Genomic DNA, 14878 nt, shown 5'->3' with positions numbered 1-14878 from the left:
CTGCTTCTCAGAAAAATGTACTTTGTGTATTTTTTTGTAAAACAAAGCTTTTTCCAGTGTTAGTGGTGGAAATGTCACAGAAATTGAGCATTAGTAGTTCAGAATTTATAGTTTCACCATAGAGAAAAAAATAAAGACAAGCCAGCAAAGGTATTACCTCTGGAAAAGACTTGGTAAATATTGAAGATTCTACATCTCAACACAAGTTGATGTCCCATTCCCTAATTCCATCTCTAGATTCATCCATAGACCATGGGCCCTTGTCAGCCAATTCATTGCCTTCTTAACTATTAAAGTAATGTTTCTTCCTTACATAAGGGGTGAGAGAAGTTGGTTGATAATTTCTTTTATGCTGTTTCCAACCACTGCCCAAATTAATGATTTCCCAGGATTATGAATAATTCATAATGTTATTCCAGCTTCTTTTTAAAAAAATGGTTTAATATGGAAATGAATTGGTTTTCAAATTGAATTAAATCAGATTTTGGGGGCATTTTCTTCAATTGATTCAGAATGATATTTATGGTTGTGGTTAAATATAGGATGGTTATTATTTAAGACAGTTCCTGGTTATGTGGATGGAATATCAAATACACCTTAAAAAACTAACTTGCATTAGTTACAATCTATGACTAGCCAGTTGGACTGGTTTTGGTATATTCACCTTTATAGAGAAGAGGCACTGTGGAAGACTGTCATTGATACAGCACAACTTTGGAGACAGAGAGCAGTAAGTTTAATAAAAGTTAGGTTATCACCCCTTAAATTTGTACCTTTTTCAAGTTTTCATCCTAAACTCTTATTTCTGATTTGTATCATGGTATAGTTTTTGCCATATAGGTGTCTCTGAGTCAATTGTTGCGATGTTATTTTCATTCAAAGCATATTTTGTGAATGTCTGATCAGTAATTTTTTGTGTATAACCTGTTTGAGATGATAGTTATGTCTTGAAACAAGGGTGATTGAGAAAGCTGTGACGTTGCCTTGTGATTTTAAAGATTTTAAGTCTTGGTTTTACTTCTATGCACATTATCATGTAGACTTGCCTGGATTCAAGAGATTATATTGAATAACTTCTTAAGGCCTTTTAGCCTAATGAGTGAGTGAATTATACAGGGCTTAGAATTTGAAAAAGACAGTTAACTATCTTGTGCACAATAAATATCTTGACACACACACACACACACACACACACACACACACACACACACACACAAAGCGTAGTACTAAGCTGGTGATATGCTGGAATGCCAGACAGAAACGGAAGATCTAGAGGAATATACCCTCAACCAGGCCACAGTATATTCTAATATATAAAGCTCCTATGAGGTTGTGTTCATAATACAAAATAATAAGACAGGAAAAAGCAGTTCAGCATAATCAAGAGTCAGTGGATATAACAAACAATAGAATTAAACCTCCAAGAATTTCGGACAATAGAATTATTGGATGGGGACTATAGAATATAGATGTTGAAACAGACTAAATCTTACAAGAAGGGATTAAATATACAACAGGAAAATAAAACACTATTGAAAGCAATCAGGCAGATATAACCAAATAGAACTTTTAGAAATGAAAAATATAGTCCTAAAAATTAAAACAATGAATATATTAAACAGTGGATAGATACAACTGGAATAAGAATTAATAAATTGAAAGATAGAGCTGAGGAGATTAGTGAAACTACAGGGACTTCCCTGGTGGTGCAGTGGATAAGAATCTGCCTGCCAGTGCAGGGGACAGGGGTTCGAGCCCTGGTCCGGGAAGATCCCACATGCTACAGAGCAGCTAAGCCCGTGCACCACAATTACCGAGCCTGTGCTCTAGAGCCCCTGTGCCACAACTGCTGAGCCCACGTGCTGCACCTACTGAAGCCCCCATGCCTAGAGCCCATGCTCTGCAAGAAGAGAAGCCACCACAATGAGAAGCCTGCGCACAGCAACGAAGACCCAACGCAGCCTAAATAAATAAATAAATAAATAGAATTAAATCTAAAAATAAAAATTATAGCACACAGTAATAAGAGAATATACTGAAGAGAAATTAAAAGAAATGAGAGCTTGAATAAAAAGGTCTAATACATGAGATTGGACTTCTAGAAAAAGGCATATTCAAATTATGGTTGAGAATTTTCTAGCATTGATGAAACACAACTTAGACTCAATATGTACTGGGTCTAATAGGATTTGATTTTATCCTAATTGCAAGCCAGTAAGTTAGCCTGTTACAGTTTCATGGATGCTGGCAGAAAACATGAGATTCCTGGATCAGAGACTAAGGACTTTATTACTCAGAGCATGGTAAATGTGTGAGCATGATATTTGCCTTGTTTCCTCCTGCATTCCTCCAAATCCCAGTGCAGTGCAGAGGGCTCAGTGGATACCTGCACATGTAGTGGGTTCCTTTAGAGGAAAGGAACATTGAGCTTGGGGAACTTGCTGTTTTATAGCAAGCAGTGAACAAGATTGCTCTTTGTCCCAGAGGGAGACATTACCTCATTTCTCAAGGTTGCACAAGGCAAATACAATCCTGAGAAACAGCCCACGTAAAGAATGGTCAGAGCCTTGCATTCGTGATATACCCAATGAGAGATAGATAAACAGTAAGAGATCCATGGAGGATTACCACTCTGTAGGAATCACACCCTATTCTAAGCTAGATAAAACTAAATCCATACCTGGTTATTTGTAGTGAAACTGAGTTATCCATTTCATAGAAACCAGCAGCAAGGAAAGCTGTGGACTGAGTGTGTCAACCTGCTTTTGCCACTTGATAGATGAATGACCCTAAGAAAATATGTGACCTTTATGAGTTTAAGTTAGCTATGATAAAATCTAATTATAAAACCTTCTCTACCTATCTCACAGGGTGATGATAAAAAATTAAAGTAAGCATTGAAAATTATAATTTGCTATCTTAAATAACAGAACTTGGTGGCACTGTCATAAATAAAAGTTGTAATATTGTGAATCTGTTGAATCTCTGAAGTAAAAGTAAAAGAAAGCTCAGCCAACTAATGTATCTCTTTGAAAATGTAATTGTTTTAAGCTAGCATTTAATTAATATTTTGATGACTAAGCATTTCCATGGCAGTAACAGGTAAAATAAAATCTCCAAGGGGCTTCCCTGGTGGCGCAGTGGTTGAGAGTCCGCCTGCCGATGCAGGGGATGCGGGTTCGTGCCCCGGTCCGGGAGGATCCCACATGCCATGGAGTGGCTGGGCCCGTGAGCCATGGCCGCTGAGCCTGCGCGTCCGGAGCCTGTGCCCCGCAACAGGAGAGGCCACAACAGTGAGAGGCCTGCGTACGAGAAAAAAAAAAACAAAAAACAAAAAACCTCCAACCATTTGGGTTGTGTAAATGCCACATAGGACATTAAGGTTTGCTTCTAATTGTGATGATAATTGAATTTAGTGTGGGCAGGTTTTGTCCTATATACTATGACATTTTATATAAGGGACTTGAGTATCTGCAGATTTTGGTATCCACAGGGAGTTCTAGAACCAGTCCCCTGCAGATACCTAGAGATGGCTGTATGTTACTTTTACTTTTGCTACTCTGTACCTCTGAAGGTAAAGGTGTTAACCTTAAAATGGAGTACAATACGATAGTACTTTTTACAAAGAAAACAAGGTATTTTTAGCATAGTGCAAACTGAAATGCTTCTGATTTAGAAGTTGTACATTACCAAAATAATTGTTTATTTTTTAATCTTTAATTCTTGTATTCTTCTCAACAGTGTGTAGTATTGACTGAGATCAGACTATCATTGCAGAAGAAGATCAATGACTTTTGCCGTTCTCAGTGCCCTCCAATAAAGGTAATAGTATCACTTATAATGACACATAGTTTACCAAAGGAAAAGCACTTTCAGTATTAGAATTTATAGCTTTTCAGTGAGTTATATAAGAAACTTTTTACATGAGGACAATCACAATAATACTTTTTAATTTTGGTTTTCAAAGTGTGGTCCAAGGACACTGAGGGTCCCTGAGACCCTTTCATAGGGTCTGCAAAGTCAAACTATTATAATATTACTGAAATGTTATTTGCTTTTTTCACCCTGATTCTCTTATGGGCTGCAGTAGAGTTTACAAAGTCTACTTGATGTGGTGATATCATTGCTCTGACAGCTAATTGAATGTGTGTGTGTGTTCTTGTCTTTTAAGTGTTTCTTGGTTTTACTTTCTAACACAGTAAATATCAGTAGGTATAACCCACGTAAACAAAATCTAATTGGGTCATCAATAATTTTTAAGAATCTGAAGGGATTATGAAACCAAAAAGAAAGAACTGTTGAATTGTAACAGTAGAGTAGAGGTGGCTAGACCAGTTAGGGGCTAATGCAGTAAGTAGTCCAAGTGAGAGATACTTGTGCCTTGATGGGAATAGAGAGCGTGAGAAGTCATTGAATTCGAGGTATCTTTTGTAAAAACAGACTAATGGGATTGAGAATGGATGAATAAGAGTTGTGAAGGAAAGAATGATAAAGAATGACTCCTAGATTTTTGTTCAGAGTAATTAGGTATTGTTAAGTAGTGATGACATTGAATAGAATGGAAAGAGGTCTAGATGGGAAAAATCACAATTCATCCCCTGCAACTGCATACATATTACTAACTCCACCTCCTTCGTGGGGTCCTTTGTTCCTTTGGCAAAAGGAAAATGCTATTTGTTCCTTTGAGATAGGCACTAAACTATCATCGTACTGTATAACATAGATGTGCTGAAAATCTTTGGATTGTGGTACTTACATAGCATATTTATACTCTGTAGAACATTTGTGTTGCTTCACAAATTAAATTAAGTAGATGAATAAGACAGAGTAGTCAGTAAACTTAGAACAGAACATAAAAGTTTTACAAAATAATTACACAAGGTTGTAAACTAAAATCTTTATGTGATTGATGCATATATTCATACTTTAAAGTTGTTTTGCAAAGAAAGAAATTGTCCTTGAGTTTGCAGCTTTTAAACTAAAAAAAAAAGCTTATAAATTTCTTCTCAGTTTTATGTCTCATAAAATATGCTGTAGGTACCTATTTTGATAGTAAAGGCAGTGCATGATCAAGTAGGAGGTAGTTTTCTGTTAGCTATTTCACTACCTCATATAATAGGTGGTGTAAATTATTTTAATGGGCTACGTTCTTATGCCCAAATATGAATAGACTTTAGTTTTTGTTAGAAAAATATCACCTTATACAGGATCATATGTGTTACAGCTTAAGACTTTTTCTTTATTATCAGTATGTCTAAAACTAACTGAGCACAAAAATAATTTCTTTACATTTTCTTAGACTGGAGAATGTGTATATGTTATAAAAATCACTTTCAATAAAACATTTATGATTGTGTTTAAGAATCTGATTCTTACCTTTCATAATTTCGATGTGCACTGTTAGTACCTCAGCCCCTTTCCTGTTGACGCCACTCTGAGTTTTTAGCTGTTTTATTTTCCTTCAACTCTACCGCTTTTGGTGAATGGACACTCCATTCTTCTTTTCTAAAATGAAAGGTAAGAATTCACTCCTAGACCATCAACCCAAGTTATCTTTCTTATATTCTGTGCTTGATTTTTAGGGCAAGGCACGAATTTTTGTTATTTAAAAATTATAGAATGTACAATGATGGTGTGCTGATGTTGCTTCTAATTTTGTTAACACTAGATATCCAGTCCGAAATACCAAAATCCTTGATTCTAAAACCAATTTACAAACAAATTATCATATTTGTGGTCACTTTATACCTCAAATAATATGCTTAATTATAAATGAAATTGTCACCAAAAGGCCTAAGATAGTTGAGGGGGTTTTTTCCTTTATATAAATGTATAAGCTTCAACTTGTTTCTTCATTTCACAGTTCATCAGTGCAGATATACATGGAATTTGGTCACGGTTGTTTTGTGATTTCGGTGATGAATTTGAAGTTTTAGATACAACAGGAGAGGAACCAAAAGAGATTTTCATTTCAAATATAACGCAAGTATGATTATATATGTATATTATTGTATATGTGTGTGATTGATTTTTTTAAGTTGATGTGAAAACTATTTTTTAAAAGGTGATATTAGCAAGATATTTTAATATGCAGTATTTTTTATTTGTTTAAAATTGAAGTTAGAATATTAAGAGAGAGTATTCTGGATTCCATCTAACATTTTTTAACAATTGATGAACATTTGATTATGTCATTAATTTTAATTTTGTTCTCTGTCATGTTCCTATGGGACATGAATTGTGAGTCAGTGTTTACTGAACTGTTGATTGTGTCAGATCATAGATGTACTAAGTATGTCATAAGTCACTTGGCCCAACACTCCAGGAAGATGAACACTTAAGTCATCATAAACAAAAGCTTTTCTAATTTGTTATATTTCTAAAATATTATTTGGAGGATGAGAAAAGTTTACGAATTAATTAACCTTCAAATCAAAAACTCTGAATTTTCTAACCATGTTTTCTTAATATCATGCAAGCTTAATTTTTTATTCCCTGAAAGAATTGGAGAAATTATTATGATCCATTTTTACTACTCTTTCTGTAGTTTAGCCTAAATCATTAACTTTATTTGCACTCTTAATGATCAATTTACATTAAAGCTCAAAAGAAACCAAACATAAGGAAATGATAATATACTTTGACTGAATAGTATTTGTGATTTTATCTTTATGCTTTCTTTTTAAACCCAGTGTAATGTTGCCTTTCTCACCCCTTTTTAAGAAAAAATTCATTGAAAAATCATTTTGTGTATCTCTTTGCTTACAGAATGGTTATTGTTCAGCCTTTTACCTTCTCTAGTTATTGTTAGTTTGTCCCTAAGAATATTATAGAGTTAGAATAAGCTCCAAGGGATCTTGTATTGCACTGATATTGTCTTTTATTGAATAGTGCAGGAAATATGGAGGTTATCCATAAAAAATTAGAAAAATATCATGAATGTTCCCATTTAACTTATCTGTAAATTATTTCTCCTTAAAGTCCTTATGAATTCTATTCTTGTTGAGATATTAGTAAACCCACATTACATTTATTTTATCTACATGTTTGTGATCATAATTGTATTTCTCAAACTCTTAAACAGCAAGAGAATTTTTAGAATCTACACACTTATGAAAGAGAGAATTATAATTCCATTAGGTTTTATGTAAATTAAATTATTATCACATTATTAAAGCAATGTGATGGATTATATGCAGTTAGGAAATTTCCTGGTGTCTGACCTATCTCATCCACCTTTTAGATGAGATAAGCCAATTCCTTCCTGTTTTTATCTTTTTTTTTTTTTTTTTTTCCTTGCGTTATGCGGGCCTCTCACTGTTGTGGCCTCTCCCATTTGCGGAGCACAGGCTCCAGACGCGCAGGCTCAGCGGCCATGGCTCACGGGCCCAGCCGCTCCGCGGCATGTGGGATCCTCCCGAAACGGGGCACGAACCCGCGTCTCCTGCATCGGCAGGCGGACTCTCAAGCACTGCGCCACCAGGGAAGCCCCTGTTTTTATCTTGATAAGCAGGGGTACATAATATTTCTTTGCTTTAAAGTGTTAGATAAGCTTTAAACTACCACTTTCCTGGCTTTAAATTTCCATCCTCTGTTCTTACATTTCTTTGATCTTCAAAGTTAGACTCATCTTTTATGTACACACAGTCTGTCATGAATGACTTTGAAACTTACCATTCAGTCACTTTGAATGTTTTTATAAATCACAAGAATCTTTGAATCTGTGAAATATTTGAACTCCCTTGTGGAATCTATTTCCCCCAAACATAGAAATTATATTTTAAACATTCATAATAAAATAAGTTTGAAAATCACATAATAAAATGATGTCACTATTTTGTTACAATTCTTTAAAGCATTGCTTTTAATATGGAAGGAGAAGAATGGCTTGGAATTTTGGTTATTTTGAGAATTTTATGATAACATGTTCCTTTTTGTGTAAGATTTGGAATTTGTACAAAAAAGGAATACATGGACTTGTTTTTTAGTATATTACTCTTATTTCTAGGCTAATCCTGGCATTGTCACTTGCCTTGAAAATCATCCTCACAAACTTGAAACAGGACAATTCCTAACATTTCGAGAAATTAATGGAATGACAGGCTTAAATGGATCTACACAACAAATAACTGGTAAGTTTATGTGTTTTATTCATTTATGCTTATCCATTATTCAGCATGTTTACAGTTCAGACACTATACTCAGTGTCAAGAACACACCATCAGCTCAGACAGACATGATCCAATTCTTGGCCTCAAGACATTTAATCCAAGTGAGGGGATACTAACATTCTGCAGTGGTGGTATAAAGAGAGAAAAGGCATTCTGGGAACTCTAACCTTAGCAAGGAAACCTACTCACTTTTGGTACAGCAGCAGTGGGGACAGGGTGTCTTGATTAAAATTGATTGCATTGGCTTACGAAGATGATGAAAAGAATATTCTGTGCAGAGACAAACAGTACGAAGCAAGATAGAATTCAAGGAACTTAAAGATATAATATAGCAGGGGTAGGTGAGCGAAGATTCTGGCACCTTATTTATTTACACATTAGGGAGTGCAAGAAGAGGAGCAGGTTTTGGAGAGAGGTAATGAGTACAGTTTAGGCTCGTTGGGTGAGGTGACAGTGAAGTATTCAAGTGAAGATATATGTTTTTGTTCAGTGGCTTGGATAAAGGGATGAATGGATGTTACTGCAGGCAGATTTGTGGATTTATTGGCAAGAAGCTGCAGGAATCTGTTTTGTCAGTGGAGTGAGATGAAATCATGACCCAAAGGAGAGATAAGGTGGTAAGGCCAGAGATTTGAGGAGAGTAAACATTTTAAAAAATCAAAAAATCATCAGCCTTCATTTAGGGGCCATTTGAAGCTGAAAATAATGAATTTATAGCAGCGTTAGTCTGCGTAGTTTGTGATTTTCCTCCAGCCATGTTTAAGAGTTAAAGACATTGCTAGGTGTCTTGTAACTCAGAGACAGCATGTTTATTATACCTGTTCAGTTGAGAGTGATTCAGTTTTATCTTTAAGGTATCTAAAACTATAATTATGTGATTAGTGTATAGACTAGTAAATGGATTACTTTTATTTTTCTTTTAATGACTACAAGATGGATCCTTAGGAGAGAAAAAAAAAAAAAATCAGTCCCTGTTACAAACTCTTAAACCAAAACAACTTTGGATCTATATTTAAGAATCTTTGGGAACTTCCCTGGTGGCACAATGGTTGAGACTCTGCTCCCAGTGCAGGGGGCCAAGGTTCGATCCCTGGTTGGGGAACTAGATCCCACATGTATGCTGCAACTAAAAGTTTGCATGCCACAACTAAGGAGCCCACGAGTCACAACTAAGGAGCCCACCTGCTGCAACTAAGACCTGGCGCAACCAAATAAATAAATATTAAAAAAAAAAACCTTTGGTAACAAAATTGTTGGATTATGTTTCCCAGACTATATCTAAATATGTAAAATACAGATTGATATCACTGATATTAAAGAATTTATATCTGTTTTTGCATAAATTGACTCAACTAACTATTTAGGATTATCCTTTGTTGTGTTGGGGGCCATGCAATGGTGGATTGTGGTGCTGGATCTGAATCTTGAGGCTATATGTATATATTAACAGGAGAAGCCACTGGATATCAAGGAATGAAAATAAAACCCACATTTTGTACCAAAAATTCTTTGAGCAGAGAGAGAATATTTGAATAGAGTAGCAGTTTATGAAAATTTTTTTTTTCTTAACATTTATTAATTGGTACTTAGTGCTCTAAAGTAATTTTCTGTTATTTGAAAAACACTTTTAAATAGCTAAAACAATATATGCTTATTCTAGATATATATATGTATTTATGTTTAGGTAGAGTTAAAAATGAGTACTAGTTCAGACCTCCCCTCTACTCCAGAAGTAACAGCAGCTAAGTTTGATGTTTACTCTGCTGACCTTTTCTATCTACTTAATATAGAAACCTTGTTTATTTAATTTAATTTTGTGAATTAGCAAATCGTTCAAAAACAATAGAAGGGGGACTTCCCTGGTGGCACAGTGGTTAAGGATCCGCCTGCCAATGCAGGGGACACGGGTTCAATCCCTTATCCGGGAGGATACCACATGCCACAGAGCAACTAAGCCCATGCACCACAACTGCTGAGCCTGCACTCTAGAGCCCACGAGCCACAACTACTGAGCCCACATGCCACAATTAGTGAAGCCTGCACACCTGGAGTCCGTGCTCCGCAACAAGGCAAGCCACTGTAATGAGAAGCCCATGCACTACAATGAAGAGTAGACCCACTCACTGCAACTAGAGAAAGCCCATGCACAATTAAGACCCAGTGCAGCCAAAAATTAATTAATTAATTAATTTAAAAAAAAATAGAACGCAAATGTTTATAGTGAAAACTTTATTGCCCACCTATGGCTCCCACTCATTCTTACCTGTCCACTATTCTTAGTTTATTGTGTGCCCTTCCAGGTTTCCTTATGCATTTTTACATGCAAGGTAACATATTATGACTAAAGCTACCCTTTGCCTTTTCATTAAACTAAACATCTAGATGGTCTTTTCACATGAGTAATTGTAGAATAGTCTCCTGTATGATTGAAAATGGTATAGTATAATTTTGATTTGCATTTTACATTTTATGAATGAGATTAAGTTTCTTAAGTTTTAGAGCTATTTCTTTTTCCTTTAATGTGAATCATCTGTCCTTTGCCCACTTTTTCATTGAGTTGTTATTTTTCCCCAGAACTCCTAATATATAGGGCATATTTGCTGAGTTTTTTTTTTTAATATGAGCCGCAAAAATTGTTTTCTAGTTTGGCATTTGACTTTGCTTGTGATGGCTCTATGTGTATATGATGTCAAAGCTTTCAATTTTTTCTTTTGAGTCATAATTATGAAAACCTTCCTTACTGTAAAATTTTAAAGAAATTTTTCTCCTGTGCTCTTATCAAATAATTTTTTGTCATCATTTTTGATATTTAAAACTTTTATCCATTTGGAATACTTTCCCAGATGGCTTTTTTTCCAAAAGATTTATTGAGTATCTTTTCTTTGCTGGTTTGAGGTACCACCTTAATTGTGTCCCTTGTGGGTCTATTACTGAATAATCTATTCTCTTTGTCTGCCTGTCTATTCATGAGCCAGTATCATACTATTTTAATTATTATGAATTATATATATAAAAAGTATCAGTATATTAATTATTGAGTCTTTATAAAGTATTTTAATATCTAATAATAAGCACCTCTCATTCCTTTTTTTTCCTTCCAAGTTTTCTTGGCCATTTTTGCTTAAGTCCTTATATTTGTATGGGAAAAATAATCTGTCTAGCTCCCCACACTTCCACCCATCACCAAATAAAATGATTTATACTGAGATCTTAATTTTGTAAACTATGAAAAATTAACATCTTTATGATGATAAACCTTAAAATTTAAATACTTATATCAGTATGTAATGGTTTGCTTTTTTCCTCCTTTTAGTGGTATCACCATTTTCTTTTAGCATTGGTGATACTAGAGAACTGGAACCTTATTTACATGGAGGGATAGCTGTTCAAGTTAAGACTCCTAAAACATTCTGCTTTGTAAGTATTTTTTTTTCCTGATTAAAAAAATGTTTCTTTACAGAAGAATGGTAGGGAGAAAAAAGCAATAAAAGTAATTCAAAGGCTGAACAGATTTTGTTTTTTAATTTGTACCCACTTTCAGGAAAATGGAATCAATCTGGAAATAAACTGATAGCAGCAAAAAAATTTACAGCTACAGTACCCATCCATATAGTTCACAAAGGAACTACTCCTTTGTGAATCATCAAAGAGTTGATTATACTTCTTATAATTACTTCCTAAGACAAAAGATAAAACTAATATGTATTTGAAAGATTTAATAAGGATTGATTCAGTATATGTTGTTTTATTATTCGGTTATTTATATTTTTGAAGTAAAAGGAATATTTCTTTTATTTATCATATTTGTTAATCCAGGTTTTTAAATTTTTAAGTTTTTGGATTTCAAGAAATAGTGCAGGGGCTTCCTTGGTGGCGCAGTGGTTGAGAGTCCGCCTGCCGATGCAGGGGACGCGGGTTGGTGCCCTGGTCCGGGAAGATCCCACATGCCGTGGAGCGGCTGGGCCCATGAGCCATGGCCGCTGAGCCTGCGCGTCCAGAGCCTGTGCTCCGCAACAGGAGAGACCACAACAGTGAGAGGCCCGCGTACCGCAAAAGAAAAAAAAAAAGAAATAGTGTAATATGTTAGAAATGTTAAATAATTCCCATAAACTGGCATTGAAAGGAAAGGTAAGTATCTGTATAGAGAGAATGTAGAGGCTACTTGTATCAAGGAACCAAGGAGCCTCTTGCTGCTTAAATCCTTAGGCCACTTCTCAGTATAAGCTGTCTAATACCTCTCTGTTTTTTCTTACAAGTTCTCAAGCTTTTAACTTGACTGCCTTTTCTTTTCCAGAACAATTATTAACTAAAGTCCTCTACAAGGTTTTGTTCAAGCCAAAGTTAGAGCTAAACAGATTAAAATGCTACAGCTAGTCAAATCTGCAGTAGGAAGATATGTGCATTATTTCCTCTTGCCATTTACCCCAATTTTTAATTATGCCTCAAGTAAATTTCAGATTGGGTTTGTTTTTTTGGTGGGGCAGAGGTGGTGGTGGAGTGTTGGTTGGGTTTTTTGGCCTTGGTGTGTTCTTTGCTCCACACAGAAAATTTTAACTGGGTATTTATTCAAGTTATGTCAGGCATAACGAGTCCTGATAACTTGGTATCAAAAAAATATGGTAGCTCTTTGACTAAGATTATAGATTTTTTCGAGTATACAAATGTTTGTACCAATTCTTCCCAAATTTACTATTTGGAGCAGGTTATCTAGTTGCATGTAACATTAAAAAAATAAAGTGTGATAATATGAAAAGGGGTAACCAGTGAATGGTAGTTATTTTATATTTCAGTTAAAACATATTAGCCCAACCTTATTTATTTCAGACCTTTGGGAGGGAGCCATTGCTTTTAGTGCTCTGTGTAGTTTGTCAAGTAGTCATGTGCTTGCTCCAAAGTAATAGTGGATTTTTTTCTGTTGTTTTGTTTTTTTTCTGTTAGGAACCATTAGAGAAGCAGATAAAGCATCCAAAGTGCCTTATTGCGGATTTTAGCAAACCTGAGGTAAATAAATGCTTTGCAGGTTTGAGAAAGGCAGGTGGGGATTGGTAAGAGATTATGAAGATTTCTGTCACACTGTCGGATTTTTTAAAAATAAAAGTTGTATTCATGTATCTAGAGCTGATGCCCAAGGATTAAAAATAGGAATTTATAGGGCTTCCCTGGTGGCGCAGTGGTTGAGAGTCCGCCTGCCAATGCAGGGGACGCGGGTTCGTGCCCCAGTCCGGGAAGATCTTACATGCTGCGGAGCGGCTGGGCCCGTGAGCCATGGCCGCTGAGCCTGCGCATCCGAAGCCTGTGCTCCGCAACGGGAGAGGCCACAACAGGGAAAAAAACCTTAGATTTTTGTTTAAATATAGCTGTATGACCTTGAAGTCAAGTCTCAGCTTCCTTATCTGTTATATAAAGATAATAATAGTAATAAGCTAATACATTTATTATAATGATTAAATTAAATAATGTCTTAAAAGCATTAGCACAGTGCCTGACACATATTACACACTCAATAAATATTGACCAATTTTTAATGTTCTATAGGCACCTTTAGAGATTCACTCAGCCATGCTTGCCTTGGACCAGTTTCAGGAGAACTATAGTCGCAAGCCAAATACTGGGTAATGTTCTTTGTTTGAAATAACTTTTTTTTTTATTGTAATACCACTAGATACACCAAACTGTATAAACACTTCTGACCTGGTCTTTTTTCTGGTAGGAGTGGAGAGATCAGTTTATAAAAATGGAGTTATACTAAATAAGAATTTTCCTATTTTGAAGTCTTCAAAAGCTATAACTTTTTAAAATAAAAAATCTGAGAATTATTAAATTATGAATCCGCTATAGAATTTTTTTACCTCCTGGTATTGTTGCAAAAAGTTTTTGCCATGTATATTTAAAACTAAACATTATATACTGTTCTTAGGTGAGCATGATTTTGAAGTAGTTTTGAAGTAATGTATTTATAAACCAGTTACCTTAAAGTCAGTAAGCACTTTGTAATCCACAGTTTTTCAACATATTTCTTAAATTTCAGTTTTGAATATGACCTACTGTTTATAGCAATTGAGAACATTGAAATTGGGGTGTTTTATTTTGAAACCTAGATGCCAACAAGATTCAGAAGAGCTGTTGAAACTAGCAACATCTATAAGTGAAACCTTGGAAGAGCAGGTGAATGTTCAAAGTTATGGCCATCAAAAATTATGTAACATATAAATCTTCTATATATTACTGTTCTCTTATCCTGCAAATTCCAGTTTTGCTACTTATTGACTCTGTGACAGTAAGCAAGTTACTTGACATTATTCTACTTCAGTTTTTCAAATCTTTGCCTGGTTTTTAATTAGGTTGTTTTCTTCTTATTAATTGAGAGCATTCTTTATATAATCTGGAAATTAGTCCTTTATCAGACAAACATTTTACAGATATTGTCTTCCAGTCTGTGGGTTGTCTTTTCGTTTTACTATCAATACAGTGTCTTTTGAGGAGCATAGGTTTTTAATGTTGCTTAAGTTCAATTTATCAGTTTTTCTTTTTTATGGTTTATGCCCTTTTTTAACTCAAAATCATAAAGCTTTTCCCCTGTATTTTCTTCTAGAAGGTTTATTGTTTTGTGAGTTTATTTTTCTATACCATACGAAGTATAGATCGTGTACATGACTATACATTTTGGACTCACTGTGTACAGTTTTGTACTTTTTTTTTTTTTTTTT

The 14878-nt window shown here is 34.9% G+C and overlaps 1 protein-coding gene across 1 annotated transcript in view; it reads left to right on the top strand.

The window, feature by feature from the left end:
- The first annotated feature begins 3744 nt into the window (after positions 1-3744).
- LOC103068893 (ubiquitin-like modifier-activating enzyme 6) overlaps positions 3745-14878 on the top strand; it is a 43806-nt gene continuing 32672 nt past the window's right edge. The window contains exons 1-7 of the mRNA XM_007454457.1: positions 3745-3822; positions 5864-5986; positions 8009-8132; positions 11485-11588; positions 13110-13172; positions 13707-13783; positions 14270-14336. Coding sequence (XP_007454519.1) covers positions 8096-8132; positions 11485-11588; positions 13110-13172; positions 13707-13783; positions 14270-14336 — 348 coding nt within the window. The 5' untranslated portion in view covers positions 3745-3822; positions 5864-5986; positions 8009-8095. The remainder of the gene's footprint in view (positions 3823-5863; positions 5987-8008; positions 8133-11484; positions 11589-13109; positions 13173-13706; positions 13784-14269; positions 14337-14878) is intronic.

Source organism: Lipotes vexillifer, unplaced genomic scaffold (assembly GCF_000442215.2).
Source record: "Lipotes vexillifer unplaced genomic scaffold, Lipotes_vexillifer_v1.1 scaffold1478, whole genome shotgun sequence".
In the NCBI taxonomy this organism is placed as follows: Eukaryota; Metazoa; Chordata; class Mammalia; order Artiodactyla; family Lipotidae; genus Lipotes; species Lipotes vexillifer.
The sequence above is the reverse complement of the archived record's forward strand: the minus strand, read 5'-3'. Positions and strand labels throughout refer to the sequence as shown.